Source organism: Copadichromis virginalis, linkage group LG9, assembly GCF_057382275.1.
Source record: "Copadichromis virginalis isolate Kocher_CV1m ecotype Utaka linkage group LG9, C_Virginalis_male_GT1.1, whole genome shotgun sequence".
Lineage (NCBI taxonomy): Eukaryota > Metazoa > Chordata > Actinopteri > Cichliformes > Cichlidae > Copadichromis > Copadichromis virginalis.
This window is the reverse complement of record NC_140626.1, coordinates 9,117,968-9,145,029: the sequence shown is the minus strand read 5'-3', so window position 1 is coordinate 9,145,029 and position 27,062 is coordinate 9,117,968. Positions and strand designations below refer to the sequence as shown.

Below are 27,062 nucleotides of genomic sequence, written 5' to 3'. Positions count from 1 at the left end.
CATTTTTTAACCGATATTTTTATGCAGTTGTTGGTGTATCTGTAAACTTAAAATAGAAAGCCGTTCATTTTGCTTGAAAAGGTGAATGAACTGTGCTGTTTCCCTGGTTATGACTTGTTATGGGCACAAACACAGACGCCTGTCCACACCCGTGTTTGTGTACAGTAAATTACTTGATCTTGACTAATGACTGGCAAACCCATACGGGGCTTTCCTTTGCATGTGAAAAAATCTTTGATTTTTGTAGTATTAACTGGATTTTTTTCTGGTTGGGGTTTGGGAATGCAAACAAAGTGAAGCCCTGAAGAATAATAGCCAGTTCAATCAGGACGTTTCTTCAAATGTACGACAATGTGTATTTGTAAACCGAGGCTGGAAAAATGAGAAAAAAAATCCTGTTTGCAGGATTGTATAGACTGAGATGACCAGGCATGATGCTGTAGTGCAGCCTGCTGGTACTGTACCTGCACTGCATTTTATGACAAGCTTATCTAAATTTTTAAAAACATGTATTTTGTAATTTGATCTTTTTTTCCATTTCTTTTCCCCCCTACCAGTTACCAAGATTACAGACTGTGCTGTGCTTTTTATTCTATGAATGCAGTGTGGAAGCATTCATGGCAGGATTTTGGATGATTAGTCACTTCAATAAAGCCCATGGTATGTTTTAATTAGGATGTAAGATGTACCTGCACAAAGCATTTGATCTGATAGCATAGGTCAGGTATGCAAATGCAGCATTTAAACTCAAAACAGCTGTATTATACTGTTCCCAAATAGTGGATTCTTTTCTCTCTGACGATGGAAGTGTTTAGAGACTGGACAGGAATAAGGTTTCACAATAGGCCCAGGTGCAAGGCTGGTCTCAGTGATACTGGATTCTTTCCTTTGTTACTAGGTCTCTGAGGCAAATTACACATAGGAGTGACACAAGCACTGCACAATCAAGATCCCTCATTGCTATCCACGAGTCCCTTTTTTCTCCTTCCATCCTGTGAGCTGGTTAAATATCAAGCACAGATTCTTAATATTTTCCTTTTTAGAGCAACAATTTCTCAATTTGCTAAGCATGAGAATAGCGCTACTAAAGAGAGCAGGAAAATATTTCCTTTCCGTTGGCACATCTGTGTTCCACTGGTTGTGGTTTAAGAAAATGTGCTTAAGAGCACTCTCTAATCTTCCATTCGTCCATTAAAAGTGCAGCTCTTCCACAAAATGTCTGTCACCTGCAAAAATGCAACAAAAGAGAGGAAATGACTGTGCTTTATTAGTGACAGTCTCAGTATCAAGGTGAGCCATCACCATCAGTGAAGAATGGAACGTCATGTTCCAAGCAGAAACCCAAGGCTGAGACTCAGAGTGGCAGCGTCTGCTTTAATGGAACTTTAGCTTATAAGGTCCGTGAGGCCTTTCGTCTTATCTCTCTAAGCCCAAACTAATAGCAAATGAACTCCCGTTGACTAGTTTTAAGTCATATGCACGTCTTTAACATTTACTGCATGTGAGAAGAAAGACACAGAGAGGCTGAACGAGAATTTTATTGAAGTGAAAACATTCCAAAAGGCCTTCACATGGGTTCTGACGATTCTTAACGTGCTGCAGAGGAGAAATGATACACCAAGAATCCAGCAGCTAATATGTCATTAAAAACAAATGAGCAACTGTCTCACGACTAGAGTGTTAAATTTAATCACAGATACAGATGCAAAGGGAACAAAAAAAGGAAACGACAAGTTAATGCAAATGTATCAAAAACAGATATTTTTTCTAAACATACACTCAACTCTGCTGCAATATCCCAAAAATATAGAACAATGTGCAGCAAAACCTGCCCGAATAAATAATAATGCCACTGGTTAGAGGCATCGGACCTTCTAAAATCAAACAAAATTTAAAAACCCCCACAAACTTTGTGAAGCCCTGAAGATCACATGAACCCTGATATTTGAAAATTTGGCTTCTGGCAGCATTTTTCTCCCTGAACAGTCCTCCAAACAAAGCCATCACAAAGACTACCAATTAATGGAGTATTTGAACAGACCCACATCATAATATTGTAAAGCAATGCGGTTAAGGTAACGCAAAGCCATTGCTGACACGTTCAGGTTTAACCTCCGCTGTTGGACATTCTGATCCACATAGGGCCTACTTCCTCTAGAAGCCTGGCTCACAAATACTCACTGATATCTCCTGAAACAAGCTGCATATTTCAGCTGCTGCTGGTGCATGGATAATTCAGAGCCTGAAACACCGACATCATTGTGTAAACACATTTAATTAGCAACTACAAAGGGTGTGTGTTCGTTGGAGTGCGTGTATATGTACACAGAGTCCTCAAGATAGGCCACAGAAACAAACCGACACAGTCCACACAATCCCGATTCCCCATCACTCCACTTTGTGACGATAGATGTCTTTTAAGGCTCTAAGCTCTTCTATCAGAGTCTTATTTTGATTTTCCAGCACGGCCACGCGATTCTCAAGGCACCTGACATATTCCTTCTTCTTCCGCCGACACTCACGGGCAGCTTCCCTGGAAGCAGTGGACAACAGAGGACTCATTAAAGCTGTTAATCTGAGAACAACACATACAAAAAGCCTACCACGAAAGGTTAAGATGATTATCTTTTTGAAGGCGTTACCATTCAAAAACCTCCAGGCTAGGTCTTTTACATCACAGCCAACCAAAGGAGGATCTTACAAAGTAAACAACGATTCACTGATAAATAGCCGATCATAGTAAAATCACAGTGTAGGGAAGAAATGCAGGAAAAAAGACAACCAAGAAAAGCTGGCATTGGAAACAGCTGTTTACAGCAAGCACATAGTCAACGCACAATGTAGAGTACTCTGTTTGCTCACCGGCAAATCACTATTATCCACATAAACGCGTATACGTATATATGCGCACAAAATTTGACATTTTAACCTCCATGTGAGACAACTCACTCCACACACCAAACACAGGACGCAGAGAAGGTAACGTGAGGACAAATAAGAATTAGAAGATAAAGAGTGTGGATGAAGGGGAATTATGTGGTGAACTAATGACGTGCTATAAAACTTATTATTACATGGACATGTCATGTATTATCATGCAGATGATTGTATATTATACAACAGACACAGCAGGAATGAGAGAAGATATATTCCCCAAGGATATACTTTGAATCTATCCAGCTGACACTGGATTATTTAAATTGTTGTTGTTACTGTGTTGGCACGAATGCCTTATTATCTGGGTTATATTGTCCAAGAGAATGAATGTAAGCACTCCTCTATACCTGTTCTTCATCAAGCGCAGCTCCCTCTTCTGTAAGGCATCCTCTATAAGTTTCTGGGAGCTGTGAGCACTGGGCCCTGCGACACCCTGAGGGAGGCTGGAGGTGGGGTTACGCAGCTGGCAGCCAGTCAGGTCACCAGGGGTACCTAGGGAGACGCAAAACAACACATCAGACTCAGAGCTTTGGTCATACGTTTTAGGCTAATAGTTTACATCCTTAATAGACAGAATGTTTATTAATGAAACTGTATTTTGCAGTTTTTCATGTAAAATAAAAGTTCAGTATGACACTTGATTGAGTAGCTTTGCAGAACCACTTTTAGCAGCAAGAACTTTAAGTAATCATTGCCTGACTTTATCTGCCTGTTACATCATTTGATTAGCAGCAGCTTACTGCTACTTACCCTCTTAATTCCTATGGACACAGTAAGGCAACACAGTAAGGCTGTACTCATGAAAGATGACATTTACTGATGGCAGGAATCAGCTGTTATGTAATGTAAATTTTTCGCTTGCTTAAATTATTAAATCAAAAGCCGGAAGACTTTTGTTGCAGTTGGTTGAGTAGCTACAGTTGCTATCAGAGCTACTGGAGTTAGAGATCCAGTAACAAGCAACATCTTTAACTCTTTTCCCCATAAAGACAGCATTTCACGACCTGTACCCTTAGTGATGACTTTTGACACCTCAGTATATGTCAATAAAGACCAGCAGGCATTCAAAGGGGTAAAGAGTTAAAACTGGTAGTGTGAAAAGTGTTTTGTGGAACAGCCTCTTTCAAACCCAAAATCATAATCTAATTTTCACATTTTTATTCAACATCAACATGCTATCTATTTATTTTAGATCGACAAAAATAAAGCACAGCGTGAATAATCCTGGAACGCGTTGTAACTGCAAGTTCCCATTAAACAGAATTCAGATTTTAAATGGTTTTATCACACGCTCACCCAGTATGTTGCTTAACGCTATAATAAGAAACAGAAATAATTAGAGCATGAGTGACTCGGTTGTATGTATTCTGACAAAATCTTATCGAATCAAGCCAGCGTGTGATGCTGCGAGAGAAACAGACACTGAGAGACGGTGCCATTCCTGTCCACTTCTCCTTCTGTTCATTGTTTGGTCAGCACCAGTAGGACTCATTAATTCTCTGACATGTTGGAACTGCGAAAAGAGCCGTATGTAATCACAGTGTGGCCAGCAGCTGACGTCAGTGTGCATCTTATTCATTGGGTGCATGTGCATGTCGCTGCTGGGGGGCTTGTTCCAGGAAGAGCAGTGACGTCAGCCGGTGCTGCTATGTGCTCTGAGTGGGCAGAGCGCTGAAGCATTTCACAAAGAGAGAGAGAGGCAGAGAAACAGAGAGACACAGGCAGATCCTGTGAAAATGTTTCCTCCGGAGCAATCTTGATGCAGCTGACCGTGGAAAACGAGGATAATCTCTATTTCTTTCAGATCATCCGGTACTTTTCTCAGAGGACCCTACTTGTGACGTTATTTTGAGGAAGTTACTGATCTTAACTGAGCTGGTTTGGGGAAAAACTGACTGAAAACATATAAAGAAGAAAAAAGCAAGCATCACAATAATCTTTTTCTTTTCAGTCTAAAAGCTTCTAACTTATTTTAACTGTGAATTTTCCCACTCACCATAAACTCACGAATCTCACTAACTCTTAAAGAGACAGTCCAACAAAACAACAATCTGAAAACGCACTCTCACAAAGATCCGGTAATAAAAGAGACATACCTGTTTCTGTCTCATCCCCAGTCACAGCCATACTGTATACGCTCCCAGCTTTTCCAAGAGAAACTGCCCCTTTCAGAGTCTTCTCTCTCACTGAAACATTACCACGGCCAACAGTGGAGCTGTGTGTGTGCAATTTACAATTAGAGGCATTGACATCACCATGACATCACTGGCCTCCTGATGTCAACAGTATGGTTTGCTCTCTCCCGACACAGCGCTATGAGTCAGGGGCTCTGCTGTTTGTCTTTGGAGAGGAATTTTTTATCAGCTAGACTGAAGCGCCTCTTCAGCTCCGAAGCAAACAGCCAGCTGAAAGCACAAAGTATGACTGCAATACTGAAAACCTGCTTTCTCAAAGCAGAACAAAAAGTCACCAGTGTGTGATAGGAACTCTTATTTTATGTCAAATCTTCACATTTGTACTTTTATTCAAATTAGATCTATACAGTAAATAGACAGGCTACTGATATCGATAAAGTTATCGATTGAACAAATATAAATAGCTCTCCTCCTTCTGCCACAGCACCTTCCATACCCCAAGCTAAAGGAGTTGGCTCCCCCTGCAGGCATCACAGAGGTATGATCTAAGTAATTGGAATGATGTAAAAGCTTGATGACGTCTGTACGTGTGCATTTCTCCCAAATTTCTGTTACTTTCTCAGTCATTTGAGTTGGCGGGGAGTTACTGGTGGAGGAAGCACTTAGATCCTTGACTTAAGTTGAATTTGCAACCTCACTGTAAAAACACACAGTGAGAGAAGTGAAAGCTAAAGTGTTAAGTATTCAAATGGACTTTTACACTGTCCAACTTTGGATCATTATGTGATTAACACACAGAGAGATGTACATAAACATGCTTCGGCTCGAGGTGGAGTTTGTTCTTTCTTTTTATGCTCTTTTGGAAATGCATCATATTTCAAGATCATCGCAAATTTTGCAGGGTGGTAAGTCATCAGTAGCGCGGAGAATAAAGAGTGAATAGAGAATCGGAGAAACAGGCTGAAAATTTGAATACTGTATAAGTTGGTATGGAGGCCAAATATAGACTATGAATAATGAAACCTATCTGCTGGACTTTGAATCTCATCTATCTTTCAGATGATTTAAGATAAAAACGTAAATATAAAGACACTGATCTATCTGATTTTCTCTTATTGGTGTTGTTCCTGCATCATCATAATAATGCTGGTCCAGTATCAACATGGAAACTGACCAATCACATTGCTGTGTGATAGCTTTGGAATGCGGTGGAAAATGGAAAAAAAGCTTTTGCTTATATAAAACTCTCTTCTGAAACAAATGGTAAGGATTTCAAGTGTTTTCTTTATTGAACATAATAATAGTGCATTATCAAATTCAGTTTTCTGCTAGTCAAATTTGGTCAATTGTGTTGGTTTGCTTGTGATAGTTTTTATAGCATTAGCTAACTTCTTGGCTTATGCTAACTGAATACTCAGACAACCTGATTGGTCAGTTGATGGACTGGCGAGGTGTCTGCAGTAGTGCGGATGCTCTACCTGTGGTGAAAAGAGAGCTAAGCATGAAAGCAAAGCTGTCAATATACAGGTTGGTCTACATTCCAACCCTTGCCTATGGTGACGAGTTGTGGCTAGTGATCAAAAGAATGAGATCACAGATACAAGCAGTGGAAATTTCCTCAGGAGAGTGGCCGGGCTCAGCCTTAGCAATAGCAGCTCGGTCATTTTTGAGGAACTCAGAGTAGAGCTGCTACTCGTCCACACTGAAATAAGGCAGTTATGGTGGTTCAACATCTTACTGAGATGCTTCCTAGCCACAATCTACGTGAGGTTTTCCAGCCATCATAGTGGGACGAGTCATGGGGGCAGAGCCACAACATGCTGGGGAGATTACATTCCTCAGCTGGCTTAGGAAAGCCTTGATCTCCCCAGAAGAGCTGGAGGAGGTGGCTTGGGAGAAGGATGTCTGACTGTTGCTCTTCCTACCTGGACCTGGATAAGTGTCAGAAAGTGCATAGATGGATGGAAGATATAAAACTGAGTGAAAAAGGTAGCTTTCCTCACTCTGAAAAGTGTAGACAATGCCGGTTACAAAGGCTGGTTACAGAAAAGGTGATGGGACAACTTCCTTTGGCTTCCCCAGTAAACACTTTCCTGATGAGTTTATGCTCCCAATCCCTAGTGAGCATAGAGTATGCAAATCTACCAACAGAAAGGATACAATATTATCAGATAGTCAATTCTGATGTGTCTCATAGATGGTAACTACATACAAGGGCCTTATATTGACTATAACAAACAGTGTGTGGTTTTCCTGGAGCTTAATATTGTCCTCTGGCATTTATACAGTTCGTGTAGGAAATGCCTGTTTTTGCTTCTACAGTTCTTAGTCACCCAGTGTAGCAACTCAGCAGCAGCACAAGGGCAATCAGCTGCTACCTAGAAGTGATAGCATATCATTGAGAGCATCTCTGCTGTACTCACAGGTTTCTGGTGGAGGACTTGGTGTGCATGTGCTGGCCTTGGCAATTGATGCCAGCATCTGTGAACGGATTTGGAAGTTGACCGGAGTGCCTGTTAAAAAATAAAAGCTGAGGTTTAATGCATCACTGCTTTGTTTATCAGTTGCAGCACGAACATTCCCCCTCTTTAATATCTGTTTCTTGTTATAACAGAGATGTAAAAAACTGCAGGAATCCAGAGGAAGCAGCACCATCCTGTCACTACTTTTGCTTTTGACACAAAAACACTCACATGAATCTGGAAATAAGGGGTTACCTGGTAAGGAATACGCAGTATAGGGGTGCAGTGCCCAATTCTGGATCCCTCCACAGCACTGAAGAGAAGTGCTTAATGGATACTGGAGTGCTTGTGTCCTAGTCATAGCCATCGATGGCAGGTTCTCTACCTTATTAGGCATTATCGTGGCAGGAACTCTTTGAAAAAGCCCATCTGGGATAGTAAAAAAGCCCATTACATATTAGCAGTTTGAGATGTCACAGGTTCAAATTATCTGCTCTAATTGTACTGAACTCATGTGATGGTAATGTTGTTTAGCTGGAGTGTGATAGTGATTTGTAAACTGTGTGATCGCGGCATGCTTACTGTTCTGTTTGCAGCTCTTTTGCTGGTCAACAGGCAGCTGATATTTCTCATCTGTCTTCATTTGATTCATTCTGAGAGGCACTGGTTCAATCGTAAATCACCTGTTTGTGCTAGTTCCTGGGGTAAACAGAAGAAGGTAACGTTACTCACATTAAGAAAATGAAATGAGAGTTGCATCTATGAGGAAACCATTGCCACATTGGCACCTCTTAGATGTACTTAGATTCTAGAGATATTGCACTTTAGTAAAATATGACGTGACGGTTTAGTCAAGCCCCCAGAAGAGATGACTCAACCAGTTCCTGGAGTTTATGAACCACTTCTCTATTTAGCCTCAGTGTTCAGCTTTGCATTATGCAAATCGGGGGTTTGAAGTATAGCGTGTGGTTTGCAGTAAGATATCCAGTACTGTGAAAATCAAGTCTTGAGCCACACCTCATTTCTTTGTATTTTTCTTGGAAAACAGGGAATGGCTGCAGTGATTTACTGAAACGTGTCTAAACATGCATGGAAATACAGTATATAAGCAAAATTAAAAAAGAAAAAAGTTATTTTCACGAACAGGCTTCTTAAAGGATATTCAAAGCTTGTCTTTTTATTTTTCTCTCTTTTTGTTCCCTTCCCTGTCAAGATGCTTCTTCCATAATGTCCAGGTCCAGCCTTTGGGGAGGCCAATCCATGACTGTTAGTGTTGCATTGTGTTTTTCAATCCAGGTATGCTTTTAATGTCACAGTCCAGTTATTATGTAATTTGGCAAACCTTTCTTATCTTAAGAATGGCTTTTTGACAGTCACCCTTCCACTTCTTCTTCTGTTTGCTATTTTGCAGTATCATTTTTTTAAAGACTGCAAGCACCATGCTGAGCTATGCTAAGCAATGCTAAATTTTCAGCTAATAGCTCTTTAGCTCTTTTCCAAAAATGCTATTTTATTCCTGTCAAGCTGTGTTATATCTGTATTTTGGATTTTGTTTTTTTCTCATAAATGGGACCAATTTACATGTTATTATACATGTTATAAATTACTGGAGTGCAAATAAAAAAGTGTCTAAATATCTAGTTTCAAATTGTTTTTTTTTTTTTTTTGCTGTTTTCACCTCTTCATCATTCATAGGTTAAAAAAATCCTCTGAAAATTATCAGGTTAATTATCAGACTAAATTGAAAATGAATTCAAAAAGCAACCAAAGAAACAGTTTGAAAGACCCTTATTGGAAGTAAAATATAAAGAAAAGAGGGATACCTAAAGACTTTTGCACTGCCCTGTAAGTAACATGTGCCAGATTTTGGTTAACAAAAATGGAACAAAAAGTGGACGACAGACACTGGCTCAGTTGAGATTTTGTTTCATATCAATAACCTTTTGCTGCGATCAGCTGCCACATATTTGGTAACCAATGTAAAAAGATGTTAAATGGTCATGTAAAAAACAATATCATGTTGGTCAAGCGTCCTGGCAACTAACTGATGTTTTAGCACATGTAAAGCATTTAGCTAGAACTAGAACTTGTTAGTAAACAAATATATTGTGCCGACATTGTACGGCCTGTATGTACACAATGCTGTATTTGTGTGAATGAGTCTTAAAAGAAACTCTTACCTTAGTAGATGATGATGATTAACTGACGGAGTTATTTTATTTATTTATTTATTTTTGGCGTGTGTGTGTATCGGTGAGCCCGTTAGGCAGTGTGTTTTTTCTCTTGCCCATTCTGATTGGTTGATTGGCTCAGTACGAACTGAAATTGTTATTATTCGAATACTGAGCTGTTAGTATCGTAAACCTATCAAGTGCAAGAGAACGCCATTTTCAAACAGTTTACAAGTTTTATTTGATTAATTTTCTTCCACAATTATCAGGTTTGTGTCGGCTTTTACTGTGAGAATTGATTGATTGATCATACTTTATTCATCTCGAGGGAAATTGGAGCTTGGCTCTTGAGCTGCCTGGTAAAGGTGCTGCATATTTGTGAGACCTAAGGTAAACAAACAAACAAACAAACAAACAAAAAAACACGTTTTCTAATACCAAAACATTTCCGATGATAACCCAGAGAATATGAAGAATATGACATTTTTGATGGTCAATCCCTAAGCAGTCGCCGTAGTTTGGGCGATACCATTTTAAATGGGTGTTCTCGTGATGTTGATTTAAGGGGTTTATTTTTATTACAAACAGATTTGGAATAAATTATTTAAAGTATTAAACTATTATTCAATACAAGTAACCACAGGGAATGGTAACAGTATATTTTATGACTATCACCCATCTTGATAATACATCGGCATCTAACAAAATGGTATAATCCAAGAGGTAGGGAAGACCTGTAAGTGAGACAAATCAAGCCTGTGACAGCGGAGAAATCGGAGTTTTATAACAAGTAATTACTGTACAGAGGTAAGTACTATCCAGGAGTCCTCGCTCGACCTTAGTGAACTGTTTTGTTTAACAGCAGCACCGTGTTCTGCCGAGCTGTCAGTGTAAATGTGGGAAAATTGTGAAGAAGATGACAGTTTTGCTAGCGATAGCTGAGCTACTGTTAGCTTGCTGCTAGCCGACTGCTAGCTGATTCACCAAAACTGTGCGGACTTGAGCAGGAAGAAGTTAGCTTGCTAGAAGCTAGTTAGCCTTTTAGCTCGCCATCCTATTTTGGGATTGGCATTCCGCTAGCTAGTAACCTTAACTTAGCTACGTTAAGCGCGACTAAGAGAGGAATGTTTATTAATAATGCTTCGTTTTGTATGTCGGACATCTGTAAATGTGAAGTGGCTGATGATGTAGTAGTGTTTTCTGTGACGTGAAATTAAGTGATATGAATGACAAGAAATAACACTGGGCCCAGTTTCACCTTCTGGTCATGTAATCTGTGATGGTACCGGCGCACACCCTAGAAGCTGGTACTAATATTGCTAGGTAACGTGCTTAAGGATGTCTGCTACGTGATGCTGACACCAGTGCGTACCAAGTTTGACCGCTAATAATGACACAGTGAACTTGTCTATTCTGTTGATTTCATCTGTTGCTGCCAAACTGATCTGCACAGGCTGATGGTGTTGCACTCATTTTTGTTTGTCTACATATAAATTTTGCCCTAAGAGTAATGCTGTTTTCGTATTTGTATTATGGTTCATGTGAAAGTAAAAATAAACAGTCGAGAGAATACACCTTGCCATGATTTCTTTTATGTTGCCATTGCTACTGAGGCTGAGTTGACTGTTACTGTCATATATAAAGCAAAGTACACAGTTACATCATTAATGAAGAAACGAAAGCCAGGAACTAAGCCCCTTATTTCTTCCTTTTTAAAATCTCTTTGCACACTCCTCTTTTCATGTGCTTTTTTCTGTCGTTCTCTTAGGCTAAAAGAGAAACTGTACAATGTCCTTAAAGCCACGGATGGTAAATTTTGACGAGACATGGAACAAGTTACTGACAACAATCAAGGCTGTGGTGATGCTCGACTATGTGGAAAGAGCCACTTGGAATGATAGGTTCTCGTATCCTTTATCAAATCAAATCAATTTTATTGTCACATCACATGTGCAGGTACACTGATACAGTACATGTGAGTGAAATTCTTGTGTGCGAGCTTCACAAGCAACAGAGTTGTGCAAAATATAAGAATGGCTAAATCTGAGACTAATCTGAGACTTTACCAGCTCGCTTCATGTTTAACCAATTTAGCCTGCAACATGAGATTTTTTTAAAAAGTTTCAGCACTGGGTTTGAGTGTAAATACAGATTTGCCAAAGCATTGTTGTCATTGTAAAATACATTTGTGTTTATTCATTTTTAATAGCAAATGTGTGTATATTTACATCCCTCACATTCTTCCTGAACATTGTCACCAGTGACATCTATGCCCTGTGTGTTGCATACCCAGAGCCTTTAGGTGAAAAGTTATACACAGAGACCAAAATCTTTCTTGAGAACCATGTTCGTCAGTTGTACAAGGTAAGCAAAAGTTCTTCTGTGCTTTTTCTTTGCTTATCACATCGCATTTCCTCTAAAGCTGCCACGCTTATGTGTGTATTTCAGAAAGTTCTGGAATCAGAGGAGAAGGTTTTAGTGATGTACCACAGATACTGGGATGAGTACAGTAAAGGAGCCGACTACATGGACTGCTTGTACAGGTAACATTTCTGCTTTTTTGTGTGTCTGTAATTTCAGTGTTTCAATTTGATATCAGTGAGTCACAGAGTTGATTTACACAATTTACTCCAGCCTTTTTTTCTTTTTATCTATAAACAAAATGTTTGTATAGCCTCTGTTGTTTGAGGTTGCCTGATTCAAACCATAAGCATGTCTGTAGTCGGTGTTTCACATTCACTTTTAACTGAAGGCATGAGTTCACCCAGGCTTCTGTGTTTGTCAAGTCCACTTGTTTGTTTAGCGTTCCTTAATGCAAAGTGTACTAATTCTGTTCCTTTACAAGGCTCAGTATTCCTGCCTTTAGTTTGTCCCTTAAAATATTACTTTGAATGTCGTTGTGTGAGGTGCCAAGAGGCTTTCGGTGTGTCTTTATTCACTCTAAATCAATATTCCCTTGTAGAGCTCTTAGATCTATTTTTATGCGTGCTACCCACCAGACTCCCTGTGCATACATATGCTTTTGTAATTTATGTCGGTCCAAGCAAGAGAGAAGAAAGTAAGGCGCTTGGCTTTAGTAGTGAATTTCTTCAGTTGTTAGCATCGAAGAGAGATGCTTATTATTCTTAACACATCAATTTGTGAAATACATGTGTAGTTGCGTTCAGTTTGGACTGAATCAGAACAGACTTTGTTAACTTGTAAGTTTAGCTTGCTGGATTGAGCAGGCGACTGATGAGCTGTAAGACTGCTGCAGAGTTCTGGGTTCAAATCCACCTCAGGCCATTTGCTGTGCGTCTTCTTATCCTCTCTCTCTTTCTCAGCTTTCCTGGCAATTCTGAACTATCCTGTTATAATCAAAGGAACAAAAAATGCCCCAAAATATATATAAAAAAAGAACAACAACAGCAATAATGACTATTTTATTTCTACAGTTCTGCTCTCCAGCAGTTACTGGTACTCAACACTAGCTGGTATATTGGCAGGTTGACTTACAGTCAGAGTGAATGAGAGAAAACAGGCTGAATGTCACAGGCAGGCTGCACAGCTGTGAAATATAATATAATAGCTGTGCGCTATTTAAGGTGGACTAAATTAGCCATCATGGATTAGAGCTTGAAAGCAGTTGTCAGTTTGTCTGGAAGTTGTCCTGCTGTGCTAACTCAGTTTTTGCTTTGTTTGTCAAATACTAAGGATTCATTCATTTGTACGCAACTCAGGCTACAATCCTCCTTCCTCCCATTCAGCTTCCTGACTGACTTGTGGCTTCACTAGTGCTGAAACGTTAAGAAAAGTTCAGCACTTCAAGTGCTTGTGGCCAGCTAGTCAAATCATTTTGAGTAATGAAAGAGTGTTGTAGCTGCTTGTCCAGCTTATCGATTTACATCAAAATTAATAAGAAATGAACATTATGGTGAGTAATTTCCCTGAAGCAGCGTATACATATGAATCCTCCCTAATAGCAAATGCATTCAGAATTTGATTATCTGTCATATAAATTAGTTGTACTACAAACTGAGACGTCCTCGTAGCAGTGTTTGGTACTACTTGGTAAATAAATAAAACTTTTCCACTGATGTAAGTGTTAACTCTGGACTATTACTGACTCATTTACTGTTATCTTGTTCTTCTCATAGACATTACAGAACACAAGGGCAAACTCATTTTTGCTCAGTACTCAAATGTATCTGTTATAAACTGCTACCAGTAAGAGTAGATGATACAGTTGGGTATTGAAAATGTGAATAGGCACATTAAAAAGACCAACGCTTTGTTAATATTTTAACATTCCCCCAAAACAATTTTGAACAAATTGTGGAAAAATTCAAAAACTTTTGACTACACAAAGTACTATTGCTGCTTTGATTGTAGTTTAATTACTTAATCTACAGTTTTTCAGTTCTTTTCTTTGTTTGTTTTTTTGTGTTTTTCAGTCAGAGCAAATTGGCTGAACAAGTAAATGAAGCTCAGCTTCAGTTTCTGCAATGTAAAGGGCAGTGGACACTGCCAGAGGATCTGGATTTCTTAAACTTCATCACTGTGAATGTTGGTTAACAGATCCAAAGATAAACAAATCTTTCTGAGCATATCCTGTTATGTGAGACCACCAAGCATTATTAATGTGTTTGACTAGTGTTGATAACCTTTTTAAAATCATTTTCTTGTCATTATTTTCGTAAATAATAAATAATGAAAGTGCAACTAGACTAAAAAAAGCTTTTACAAAATATAATGGGAGCATTGATTACTGTCTGGATATTGTGTTTCACTCATTAATTTTGAGATAAATAACCACAGAGTGAGCAACCAAGAGGTTAACCAAACAATACCAGTAACACACAGCGTCTATGAGTGAATGAAAACAGGATGCATTTGTCAGCAGCATTTTAGTGTTTCTTCAGAAAACATGAGGCCTGTGTTTATTCCTCCTTCCAATCTTTGCGATGCTTTAAACATCTTGAATATCTCCCCACATTGTTCAGGTACCTCAACACTCAGTTCATCAAGAAGAACAAACTAACAGAAGCTGACCTGCAGTATGGCTACGGGGGAGTGGACATGAATGAGCCGCTTATGGAGATCGGAGAGGTACTAAGCATTGGCATAAAAACCTTTGCTGCACATCTATTTTTCAATGGGCGCTGGGATTATATTAGATGGAGATAAGGGGAGTGCTTATAATGGACAGATTGGCAGGATTCAGTATCAGTGTTCTGTTGCATAGGCCTACATTTCTCCTTTCACTACCCTTCTAGATGTAGGATTTGTCTGTGCTGAAGCAGAACTAATATGCTGTCTTTTTGTTTTTCTTTGCAGTTGGCATTAGATATGTGGAGGAAGCTAATGATCGAGCCTCTTCAGGCTGTCCTCATCCGGATGTTGCTAAATGAAATCAAAAAGTATGTTTATTCTAATTTCTTTTCTAAAAATTTCTTTTCTTTTTTTGCCAAAAACAGTCTGTTGTAAATATTTTTGCTGTCATCTATTCCATCATTTGGCCTTGAGTTCAGTTACTGTAGTGGCTGTCTTCCAGTCCCTATATAGAGTAACTGTCTTTTGGGGAAGTTTGTAAAATGTGTCAGCACAATATGCCTGAGAAGATTTAAGTCTTTTATTGAAGCATTGTAAGGCATACATGTTTACTGACTTATAAAACCAATAAGAACTGGGTGCACTAGTTTGATTTTATTTAGGATTTTCTCCAAAATATACCTGCAGGCTGAAATACACACACCTGCACTAATATTAGGTAAATGTCCCTCAGCAAGTTGCACCTCAGCCAGATGCTTTTGGTAGCTGTCAGCAACATTACCAAGCTTCTGACGTGATTCTGGCTGGATTCTGATCACTCTCTTTGGCAGAATTCAGAGAGTTCATTTCAGTTTGTTTGTTTCCTGGCACAGTCCCGGCTTTTTATTTCATATCAGTTCAATTATATTCCTCTGGTGCCTCAGTGCCCTTTATGTTGTAAGGTAAAGATCTACAATAATACAGTGAAAACCCTCAACAGTGGGAAATGGAGAAACTCTCTTTTAACTGGAAGAAACTTAAGACAGAACCAAGCTCAGGGAGGGGCAGCCATCTGCCATGACTAGTTGGGGGTAAAGGGAGGGAGATGGGACAAAAGACAGGCAGAGTGGTGCATAAACACATGGAAAATGAAAAGATTTGAGTGAAGAAGAAATGCAGTGCATCATGGGAAGCCTCAAGCATCTAAGGGAGGGTTCAGGGTCACCTTATCCAGCCCTAACTGTAAGCATTATCAAAACAGAAAGTTTTAAGTTTAATTTTAAAAGCAAAGGGAGTGTCTGTCTCCCGAATTCAAACTGGGAGCTGGTTCCACAGAAGAGGGAAGACTCTGCCTCTCATTCTACTTTTAAATACCCGAGGAACCAAAAATAAGCCAGCAGTCTGAGAAAGAAAGAAGGAAAAACGACACGTTCTAGTCAGTTGTACTCAATCGCTAACTAGAAAGCACGGCACCATTAAATGAAAGATTTAAGTGAATGTGTGGATATTTTCCACCATGTGTGAATTAGAGAAAATCCCAAATTAATCCAAACTTGTGCAACTCTTAGTTTTGAAAGTCATTAAAGATGTACAGTCATTCCATCCTGGAAAATGAACTCTTCGAAGAAATCATTAAAAGCCCCAAATTGCCATGACATTCATGCTCATGGTGAGTGTAGGTAAACTTCTGGCCACAGCTGCATGAGTCAGTTGCTTTCACATAGTTTTGTTAGTGTTGTAATACTTGTTCCGTGTTTCATAAGTCTTTCCCCTTAAAAATACCCTCCATGTTTTAACGATTAAACAGATGACTAAAACTAACATGGACACTAAACATTTCAATAATAATATAAACTAAACTGAAATGAGCAACTCTACCTCACTAAGAAAAGAAAAAAACTCAAGTACTGGATTGGCATCCTTAGTCTGGATCCATGATCTTTATGAACTATTTACCATATGCTAAGGGAAAAAATGAGATCTGCTAATTTTAGCTCAAGGCAATTTAGTTAAACATTTCAAAAAACCTTCCCCTTCTCTGACAGTGATCGTTGTGGTGAGAATCCCAACCAGAAAGTAATCCATGGGGTCATCAACTCCTTTGTTCATGTTGAACAGTACAAGAAGAAGTTTCCACTAAAGGTGAGGCAACAAATAACAGCTCAGCCATCCAATTCCTACAGTTTTGTTTTGGGATTTTTTTGTTTGTTTGTTTTTGTGGGGGGTTTTTTAGGATTCATATTTTCTGCGCCATACGAACAATGTAGCCAACTTTCACAGCCATGAATACCACTAGTTTTGTGTTTCATGGAGTACGAAGCAGCCTTTTACATAGACCAGTGTATACATATTAAACGATAACTCCTGTGCATGCCACGTTCTCTTCCTATGCTGCAGTTTTATCAGGAAATCTTTGAAGGGCCATTTCTGACCAAAACAGGAGAGTATTACAAACAGGAAGCCTCCAATCTACTGCAGGAATCCAACTGTTCACAGTATATGGAGAAGGTAAGCTAAGATGGACAACAGATAGTAAAAGTATGTGAACGCTGGATGTGTTCCAGGATGAACATGAGCGAACAAGCTCCTGTAGTTGAGCATCGCTTTAAACGTCTTGATATTGTTGAGCTTTCTTGTGTTTAAGAAGTCAAAATGAAGCTCAGTTGGTTTGGTTTTAGTCACTGCAGTAATCACATTTATGCTGTACGTTTGTCCCTTGAGCCTGTAAACAGGGTCATCATCAAGGTCAAGCATTCCCATTTGATAGATCAATATATGATATGACTGCGAAAGAGCAGCAGCAGACTCTATAGTACTATAGTGTTCTTGTGCTTCCTTATCTGACCCAGTTTACAACTATGTGTAGGAAAAAGTGTTGTTTGTCCTTCTTTGTTATCGGCTACGTGTTTCCTGAAAGAGCTTTATAACGTCTTTTAAGGAGTGTTTCAGATTAAGATGTTTGTTTTGCCATTAAGTGTATAGGTGTATATTTATTTTTTCCTGTAAAATATAACGGTGTACAGGTATAAAACCCATCTCCTTTTTTAAAGTGCTGATAATCATGGACCTACAAATGATTTCTTCTGTATTTGATTTGAAACCAAGCTACCTGCCCTTTTGATCACATCTTTCTTTTGTGGCAGGTGTTAGCACGGTTGAAAGATGAAGAAGTGAGATGTCGGAAGTACCTGCACCCCAGCTCCTACGCCAAAGTCATCCATGAATGCCAGCAGAGGATGGTGGCAGATCATCTGCAGTTCCTACACGGGGAGTGCCAGAACATCATTCGGCAGGAGAAGAAAGATGGTTCGTCCGCTTGTGGTTTTTTTGTTTGTTTTGTTTTATGGCTCGAAGACAGTGTTTATCACCAAATTAATTATATACACTCTCACAAAGTACGCACTTCTAATGTGAAAATCTGTGTAATGTGAAACGTTGTGTCATTTTGTCCAGACATGGCCAACATGTACACCCTGTTACGGGCCGTGTCTAATGGGTTGCCGCATATGATCCAGGAGTTGCAAGTCCATATCCACAATGAGGGTATCCGAGGAACCAGTAACCTCTCTCAGGAAAATGTTAGTATTACACCTGTCTACATTCGTATGCCTGTCTCTACTTGTACATACAACACACCTAAGCAATTGCCAATGACAGCAAAGAGGGAGTTGATTGACATGTTAAAAAAAAAAAAATTGGAAAGTGCATCAGAGGAAAACTAGTCTGGAATACCTGGTAGTGGTCAACCATCTCTTCCTCTGTGGATGTACCTTTAGATGTTTCTTTAGGAATTAGGAATTACCTTAACCAATGGCAAATTACCAGATCACCAAGGACTGTTGCATTATTTATGAGGTAAAGAATCAAGTATATAAACAAAACTAAAACCCTCAAACTGAAAACTACACATGCTGAGGTTGAAGCGTGTTATGCAAATGAAAGCTGAAGCGCTGTAATTAGCTAAGACATTCCAATGAGAAACTGCATGCTTAAAAATGCTTTGGTTTAAAGTACAGTAAGCTCGTCGCCTTAAAGTTCAGTTAAATTGTATATCTGACTTGTTAGTAACCAGATTGTCACTAATATGTACGATGGCATAAGTGTTTTACAATACTAGGATTTCAATCTCCATACCAGTACCAGTTTGAACATTCTGTAAAAGTGAGCTTTGAATAAAGTGTGATCTTTGTTATGATAAAACAACGAAGAATTTTAAAGCTGGCTACAAAAACATAAGAAACACATTTTAATAAATTATTGTGAAAGTAGAAAAGTTCAAGTTTGTCATCTTGTCAGTATCTGACTGTAAGTTCTCTGTTCACACTGCTCCACCTCAGTCCACAGCTCTTTACATCCTCAGCTCTGCTCTTTAGCACTGAAACCATCCGATTTGGCTGCCCTGCTCCGGTTTCTCTCTTTATTTGCTCGGATTAGTTCTCCACACTCTGGGCTCTCTGCTCAGTTCAGCTACAGTTGCCCCGCTGCTCTGCACAGCCAGCAACCCGCCTGGTTCTTAATGTGTCTGTAATCCTTTCTGTCACAGCTCAATATTCAATCTTTGACCCCTTCAACCTGCAATAATTATTTATCTTGTATCTAACTGTGGTCTATTTGTTTCTACGTTAATGATAACAAGTGGCTAACGTGACTGGCAAGTAATTAGTAATAGTTAAATGGCTAATTTTAACATGTGAGCTGGCCAAGTTAACATTTGTGCTAACTATTTAACTAACTGTTAACTAATTCAGTGTTGTCGAAACAGGAGCTTTACAGACCTCTGGAACTGTCGATCAGTGTTTTTTGAATTTTAACTACTTTAGCTGTTAGTGAGCGGAGGATCTGTGCCTGACTGTAGCAGTGCTGTGTGAAGTTGTGCTGGAAGAGGCTAAGATGGCACTGTTGGTATCAATATTATTGCAAATGATGATAATTTGATAAGTTGACATGCATGATCCCACTTTTTCCCTCAAATAATTTAATTACGTTTACATTTTTAGCTGTCCATTGTTTTTAGCATTTTTTGTTTGTTTTTTCTCTATCGTTAAAAATGTCTGTTACTTATACTGCTTTGTCTTTCTCCTGCTACCCCTCCCTAGATGCCAACCCTGTTTGTGGAGTCAGTGCTAGAAGTTCACAGTAAATTTGTTCAGCTCATTAACACAGTTCTAAATGGAGATCAGCACTTCATGAGTGCCCTCGATAAGGTATCAAACTCCTCACGGTCTTATTGAATGTACAAGTGTGTGTTTATTTTCATTTCTCTCACAATTCAAGTCATTTGACAGCCAGTGTTTATTTGATGTCTCTTTCTCAGGCTTTGACGTCTGTGGTTAACTTCAGGGAGCCCAAGTCCATCTGCAAAGCCCCTGAACTCGTGAGTACGCACACAGACACACACACACAGAGCATCACGCAGTGCTGTACCCCATGCCTTGACCAGGTCATGTCCCTCCTTGTGTTTCTGTCCAGCTGGCGAAATACTGTGACAATCTACTGAAAAAGTCTGCTAAAGGAATGACAGAAAATGAAGTGGAGGACAAGCTGACCAGCTTCATCACAGTGTTCAAGTACATAGATGACAAGGACATTTTTCAAAAGGTAACAAGAAGGCGTATTAGAAAAGGAGAAAAAAACTGTTGTCACATTTTGACATAACAACTCAGCCCTGAAGTTTGATTTTGAGCTGAAAATAGTGGTGTTCATTTTAATATCTTCAGTTGTCCCAAAATATACATTGTTTGTCTCTCTTTTTTTTTTCCTTTTCTACAGTTTTACGCTAGAATGCTAGCAAAGCGGTTAATACATGGTTTATCGTTGTCAATGGATTCAGAAGAAGCCATGATCAACAAACTTAAGGTAAATCCACAGCTGGACTTGTGATGTATGAGACACCTAAGGTTCTCTGTTTTGCTTCTCATTTACCTTCTTTACTGCACCTCTGCTCATACTACTTCTTACCCTGCAGCAAGCTTGTGGCTATGAGTTCACCAGCAAACTCCACAGAATGTACACAGACATGAGCGTGAGTGCTGACCTCAACAACAAGTTCAACAATTTCATCAAGACACAGGAGACAGTGGTGGACCTGGGAATCAGCTTCCAGATCTATGTATTACAGGTCAGTAAACACAAATGCTTCACAATGAAACTTTAGCCTGTGTCCCACATTTTAATCTGTAATGTTGTGGTGTATGCTCTCGCTTGGCAGGCTGGAGCCTGGCCTCTCACACACGTCCCCTCCTCCACATTTGCCATCCCTCAAGAACTAGAGAAGAGCGTGCAGATGGTGAGGAGCGCTGCATAATACTCAAAGAGTGATGCTGATCAAAGGAGCACATTGTTGGACTAACCTTGTTTTCACCTTCCCTTTTCAGTTTGAGTTGTTCTATAATCAGCACTTCAGTGGGAGAAAGTTGACCTGGCTGCACTATCTCTGCACAGGTAACACAAATACACAAGAATTATGCAAGATGCGAGTATAACAAGGCACCATTTTCAGCACAAACAGGAAGCGTAACAGAAACGGGAGTACTGTTATGAAGGACCAAACTATATGTTTTTGTATGTCAGAGATTTGTTTCCCTGGAAGTGGGACATGCATGTGTGAAAATGATGCATACATCATTAGGATCGTGCACGGAATCTGTAACTTTACTTTCTTTTTCAATCCATTAAAGTGATTCCGTCAAACATGAGTCACTGTTACATGAAAACATCCCTTTAACCTTTGCAGAACAAGCCACAGTTGTCACATAGCAGTGATTTGATTGTACATTAGGTGACAAATAATCCTTGAAGCCAGAGTTTAGTGAATTGGCTCCTATATTTTGACAGGTAATATAAAGTAAAGTTACGTCCTGTGTACGCTCATCAGGCACAACATTATGCTCACCTGCCTAATATTGTGTCACCTTAGTCCCCTTTTTGATGCAAAAACAGCTCTAACCTATCGAGACATAGACTCTACTAGATCCCTGAAGGTGTGCTGTGGTATCTGCACCAAGATGTTAGCAACAGATCCTTTAAGTCCTGTAAGTTGTGAGGTGGGGCCTCATTGAATCTGACTTGTTTGTCCAGCACATCCCGCGAATGCTCGATTGGATTGAGATCTGGGCCAAGCCAACATCTCAAACTCGTTGTTGTGCTCCACAAACCATTCTTGAACTGATAATTTGAGCGACAGTAGCTCATCTATTGGATCGGACCACACAACCAGCCTTGGCTCACCACTTGCATCAATGAGCCTTGGCCACCCTTGATTCTGTCTCTGGTTCACTATTGTTTATTCCTTGGACCACTTGTAAAACATCAACCCTGAGGACAAAATGTTCACTTGTTTCCTAATATACCCCACCCACTAGCAGGTGCTATGATGAAGAGAAAATCAGTGTTACTCACCTCACCTATTAGTGCTCATAATGTTATGCCTGATTGCTGTATAGTCACAGGAACACACCCATACAGACATCAGTAAACAGATTTATCAGTTATTCACTTCAGACAGGTTCCATATGCTCTCAGACCATGACCCATTCTGGGTCAAGATGATGGATAATCATTTTAAAGTTATCACTCTCCACTTGAGAGACGTTTGTGGTATGTAATAATCTCTGAAGAACATATTAAACTTTACACATCAAATTTTACACATCAAACTTTAGCTCCTCTTAGCATTTTGAGATTAAAGTTGAATCCCATAAGTCTGGTTCTGCACTCACTGTAAGGTCGACGGACCTGTGTTTGTGCTGAGGACGTGTTTCGGTTTTGTCCAGTGTGCAGTTAAAAAGCCCGTTTAACACATGTAGACTTTATTTTCATCATTTGTGGTACCATGAGATCAGTTTGAGCAGACTAAGATGGGACCTGCAAATGGGTGTCTCATGCCAGAAGTTGCATGATTATGGTTTGGCGAAATCTTCGAAACAAACTTCTAGTGAGATAAGCAGTTGAGGATGCAGGACAAGCATGCACGGAGGTGAATGAAGGTAGTAACAAGCAGCGAGCTGGACTCATGCTAACTGACAAATGCAAATGTAATTTGTTTCCTGCACAGGTGAAGTAAAGATGAACTATCTATCCAAGCCCTACGTTGCCATGGTGACCACCTACCAGATGGCTGTGCTGCTGGCCTTCAACAACAGCCAAACAGTGACCTATAAGGAGCTGCAGGATGGCACGCAGATGAATGAGAAGGAGCTACAGAAAACAATAAAGTCCCTGCTGGACGTCAAAATGCTCAACCACGACTCACAAAAGGTGTCAGCTTTCATGTGGGATCACGTGGATCCCAAAGCTCAGCTAATATTCCATTAAGCACCAAGAGTGTTTTAAATTCAGAATCCTTTCCCTCTTCTCACAGGAGGAGATTGAAACCGAGTCGACGTTTTCACTAAATATGAGTTTCACTAGTAAAAGGACTAAGTTCAAGATCACAACGTCAATGCAGAAAGACACACCACAGGTCAGGCAAATAGATTTTGATCTGTCTCTGTGCTTTGTTATAAGATAACTGAGCAGTGTATATACATGTGTGTTTGACATTTAAAAACGTGCCCCCTGAATTGTCTCATGTTTAGGAGATGGAGCAGACGAGGAGCGCTGTCGACGAGGACCGCAAAATGTATTTACAAGCTGCTATAGTGAGAATCATGAAAGCCCGCAAGGTGCTCCGGCACAATGCCCTCATCCAGGAGGTGAGCAGAAGCTTTTGTCTCAAATAGGTTGATAGAAAGAAACGTACGTGCCAACAAGTCTTTGAGGTCAATGTCAGAGGGATTTACTTGGATTGAATGAATTGATGCTCGCAATGAAGGGCTGTTGGAAGCCCGAGGAGTAAATTTAGCATGTGCCATAAGTGTTTTTAAATGGTTACCTGTTTTGAGATCATCTATATTTCTGCTTACATATGAAACTTCATGTGTCCAGGTCATTAATCAGTCCAAAGCCAGGTTCAACCCCAGTATCAGCATGATCAAGAAGTGCATCGAGGTGCTCATCGACAAGCAGTACATCGAGCGAAGCCAGACCTCGGCAGATGAGTACAGCTACGTTGCATAAGCAGAAGAGTCGAGCCACAGAAACACCCGCCCCTGTGACTGACTGACTGACTGATAACAGGTTTAAAACACGAAACGGATTCCTTCATTCATTTGGTTTTGGACTGTCTGCTCCGATCCCCGTGCAGCAAAATAAAGCGAAACCGGTGCCTCCATCTTTGAAAAGAAGAAAAGTCATCGTGTCACGTCATCATCACTCATAAGGCTCTCCTCCCGAACCCTGCCCACTTTCTGATTTTTAAGCTGTTTACAACATCACCAGTGCCACGCACGTGTGCGTCAAAGAGAATGCCTGTAGCTGTTTGAGAGCGGAGAGCTGATAAACTACAACAGAAAATAAAGGAAAAAAGAAAAAATTGGAGACACTTTTAAAAGAAAATGCTTTCTTTTCTCACATTTGCCGTTGTTGTGTGTTTATTTTTTTTCTTTGTTAAATGTATTAAAGTTAGGAAAACATTGTAATAAAATGTTATACTGATTATTGTATCTACTTTCAAATATAAAGACAAACATGATCCTGCTGCTTGTCAAATAAATGAATAAAAAACACAGATGGGTTTATGTAAAGGTTTGTGTAGTGTTTCCATTTCAGTGAGGGGGATAGATATAATCATTACAGGTAATGTTTTCTTGTTGTAGTTGTGTACACACTGTAAACACACTATTCGGATCAGCTGCCAGAAATATGCAGATCATCAATATATCACAAAAACACTGGAAAGGAAGCCTGCCATGTTTCTTATCTGTGTGTCAAGCAGCTGCGAGTAGTGATTTGACATTAATATGATGAACTGATAAGGGTTGAAAGGTGGCAATCAGATGAAAAGTGAGGATAGGATCACGAGGATAGGAGCTGGAAACAGAGCTTTCCCATATGAGACAGGTGGCTTGTACAGACAGGAACAGACCTTTTCTGTGTTTATAATCGCAAAAGAGATTCTTAATCTCAAGAGTTTCACTTCCTAACTAAATAAAGGGAAAAAGAAAAGAACACAAGCAAGTTATCACTTGCAGTATTAACAATAGCCCAGAAAACCACGTGTTGGCATGTAAAATGCTGGGAACCTGAAATAGATTCTTTTCATTAATCGCACCTGTGGAATTGATTGATTGATTGATTGAAACTTTATTTTGAACATGTTGAAAAAGTACAACAAAATAGAATTAAAAGAGACAAATGAACAAAGCAAAACAAAAGGAAAACGAGCAACCACAACTCCAAATAACGTTCATGTTCAAAAAGGAGCAGGAAGAAGCATAAGCTTATTTAATCCCACCCCTTTTCCACTATCTAGTATCAATAGACTACAGAAATACCTCCTTGCAATTACATTATATGTTATGTGTAATTATTATTATTTTTTTATATATATATACATATATGTTTCTATCTATCCATACATACGTATATACACATACGCACATATACACATTTACAATAACCCCATTAACACCTCAAGGATACACAACCTACAATTTTATATATATATATACCCATACCAAGATACCCGTGCACCCGCACACACATGAAAATATTAGACAAGAACACCCTATCAAATCTCTACCTTTTCCCTGTACCCTGTAAAAACCATATCCTTAAACCGCTTTTTAAACTGCGCCATGCTTGGACATTGCTTCATATCTTTACTTAGTCTGTTCCACAGCTTCACTCCACACACAGAGATGCAAAAACTTTTTAATGTTGTACGGATACGAGGATGTTTTAAATTTAATTCCCCCCTCAAATTGTATCCCAATTCCCTTTTAGAAATTTTTTTTAGAATATTGTCAGGAAGCAGGTTATTTATTGCTTTATATATAATTTGTGCTGTGAGAAAATGAACCAGATCTGTGAATTTTAGAATTTTTGATTTTAAGAATAGTGGATTTGTATGATCTCTGTAACCAGTTTTATGGATTATCCTTATGGCCCTTTTTTGTAATATAAAGATTGATGATAGCGAACATTTGTAAGTATTGCCCCAAACCTCTGCACAGTAATTCAAATACGGTGCAATCAGGGAACAATAGAGAATGTGGAGTGATTTGTGGTCCAGAATGTGTTTTACTTTACTCAAGATTGAGACACTTCTTGAAATTTTGTTATGTATATGATTTATATGAGACTTCCAGTTTAATTTATCATCTATAATCACACCAAGAAACTTATGTTCAAGTACTCTTTCAATTTCCACACCATCTACATGAATCTGCACTTGAGCATTTCTAAGGGAATTCCCAAATAAGATAATTTTAGTTTTACTTAGATTTAGCGATAGTTTGTTCCTGTTAAACCATTTTTTAATTTTGCACATTTCTGAAGTAATTGTATCCAGCAGCTCCTTTAGATTCCCCCCAGAACAAAAAATATTTGTGTCATCTGCAAATAATACTAATTTTAATATATCAGATGCCTTACAAATATCATTTATATAAATAATAAATAATTTTGGACCCAGTACAGAGCCTTGTGGAACACCACAAGCAATGTCCAAGCATGATGAGGAATGGACACCCAGCTTCACAAATTGTTTCCTGTCACTTAAATAATTTTTCACCCATTGCAACCCCCCTGATCCCGTACCGTTCCAGTTTATTAATTAATATGTCATGATTGATTGTGTCGAATGCTTTCTTGAGATCCAGAAATACTCCAGCTGCATACTGTTTCTGATCTATAGCATTCGTAATCCCCTCAATTGATTCAATTAATGCCAGAATATAAAAAATGTACGGACGACGTTTCCTTGTGATGTGTTTTTATTTAAAGTGGGCATAAATTTATGTTGAAGATACAGGTACGGGTGCTTACACATGAATGAATGACTTAAAAATATACGTTGATAAAAGAATTCACCGGTCTTGTTGATCGAAATCGTTTAAATGTAACTCGCGCATGCGCGTTCATCACGCCCATATTTTTTTAACGACTACCGCACGCGAGGTGCGGTCGCTGTGGTAACAGCTGTCCATGGTGCTGACGCAGGCTTTAATGACAGAAATTGGAATTTGTCAGTAAAGCAGCAGCGGTGTCCGTAGAGGCGCCTGTAATGCGCCTGTTATTCAGCTGCCCCGCGTGTTCTGCGTGTGAGTGAAGCGTTCACACAAGTCAGGTGTTTGCGCCTATATTTCATAATATTTTAAATAAAAATGCTAGTATGATCCACACGAACATATAGGACTTTGTAGTTGGCTTTTCATAGTGGTGACAGTGTAGAAGACCTCGTGGCGCAACGGTAGCGCGTCTGACTCCAGATCAGAAGGTTGCGTGTTCAAATCACGTCGGGGTCA

The 27,062-nt window shown here is 39.3% G+C and overlaps 2 protein-coding genes and 1 non-coding gene across 5 annotated transcripts; 2 read left to right on the top strand and 1 right to left on the bottom strand.

Annotated features, from left to right (window-relative positions):
• Positions 1 to 1,522: 1,522 nt before the first annotated feature.
• LOC146701233 (cAMP-responsive element modulator-like) lies at positions 1,523 to 9,835 on the bottom strand. Of its 2 annotated transcripts, XM_085467565.1 has the most exons (6): positions 9,715 to 9,835; positions 8,117 to 8,233; positions 7,790 to 7,963; positions 7,496 to 7,585; positions 3,285 to 3,429; positions 1,523 to 2,533 (listed from the first exon to the last, which is right to left on the bottom strand). In XM_085467565.1, the coding sequence occupies exons 2-6, from the start codon at positions 8,184 to 8,186 to the stop codon at positions 2,389 to 2,391; spliced, it is 624 nt and encodes a 207-aa protein (XP_085323691.1). In that variant the 5' UTR covers positions 8,187 to 8,233; positions 9,715 to 9,835; the 3' UTR covers positions 1,523 to 2,388. The 2 variants fall into 2 exon arrangements, with proteins under 2 accessions (XP_085323691.1, XP_085323692.1); XM_085467566.1 differs by lacking the exon at positions 7,790 to 7,963.
• Positions 9,836 to 9,908: 73 nt separating this feature from the next.
• cul2 (cullin 2) lies at positions 9,909 to 24,338 on the top strand. 2 transcript variants are annotated; one of them, XM_085467564.1, is made up of 21 exons: positions 9,909 to 10,095; positions 11,474 to 11,612; positions 11,967 to 12,069; positions 12,154 to 12,248; positions 14,688 to 14,793; positions 15,022 to 15,104; positions 16,761 to 16,857; positions 17,113 to 17,223; positions 17,859 to 18,021; positions 18,169 to 18,293; positions 19,812 to 19,919; positions 20,030 to 20,089; positions 20,185 to 20,313; positions 20,485 to 20,571; positions 20,681 to 20,833; positions 20,924 to 21,001; positions 21,090 to 21,156; positions 22,769 to 22,971; positions 23,075 to 23,176; positions 23,292 to 23,408; positions 23,641 to 24,338. In XM_085467564.1, exons 2-21 carry the CDS (start codon positions 11,494 to 11,496, stop codon positions 23,770 to 23,772), a joined length of 2,238 nt encoding a protein of 745 aa, XP_085323690.1. In that variant the 5' UTR covers positions 9,909 to 10,095; positions 11,474 to 11,493; the 3' UTR covers positions 23,773 to 24,338. The 2 variants fall into 2 exon arrangements, with proteins under 2 accessions (XP_085323690.1, XP_085323689.1); XM_085467563.1 differs by lacking the exon at positions 9,909 to 10,095 and adding an exon at positions 10,427 to 10,512.
• Positions 24,339 to 26,990: 2,652 nt separating this feature from the next.
• trnaw-cca (transfer RNA tryptophan (anticodon CCA)) lies at positions 26,991 to 27,062 on the top strand. Its single transcript has one exon. It is a non-coding gene; the product is annotated as a tRNA-Trp (tRNA).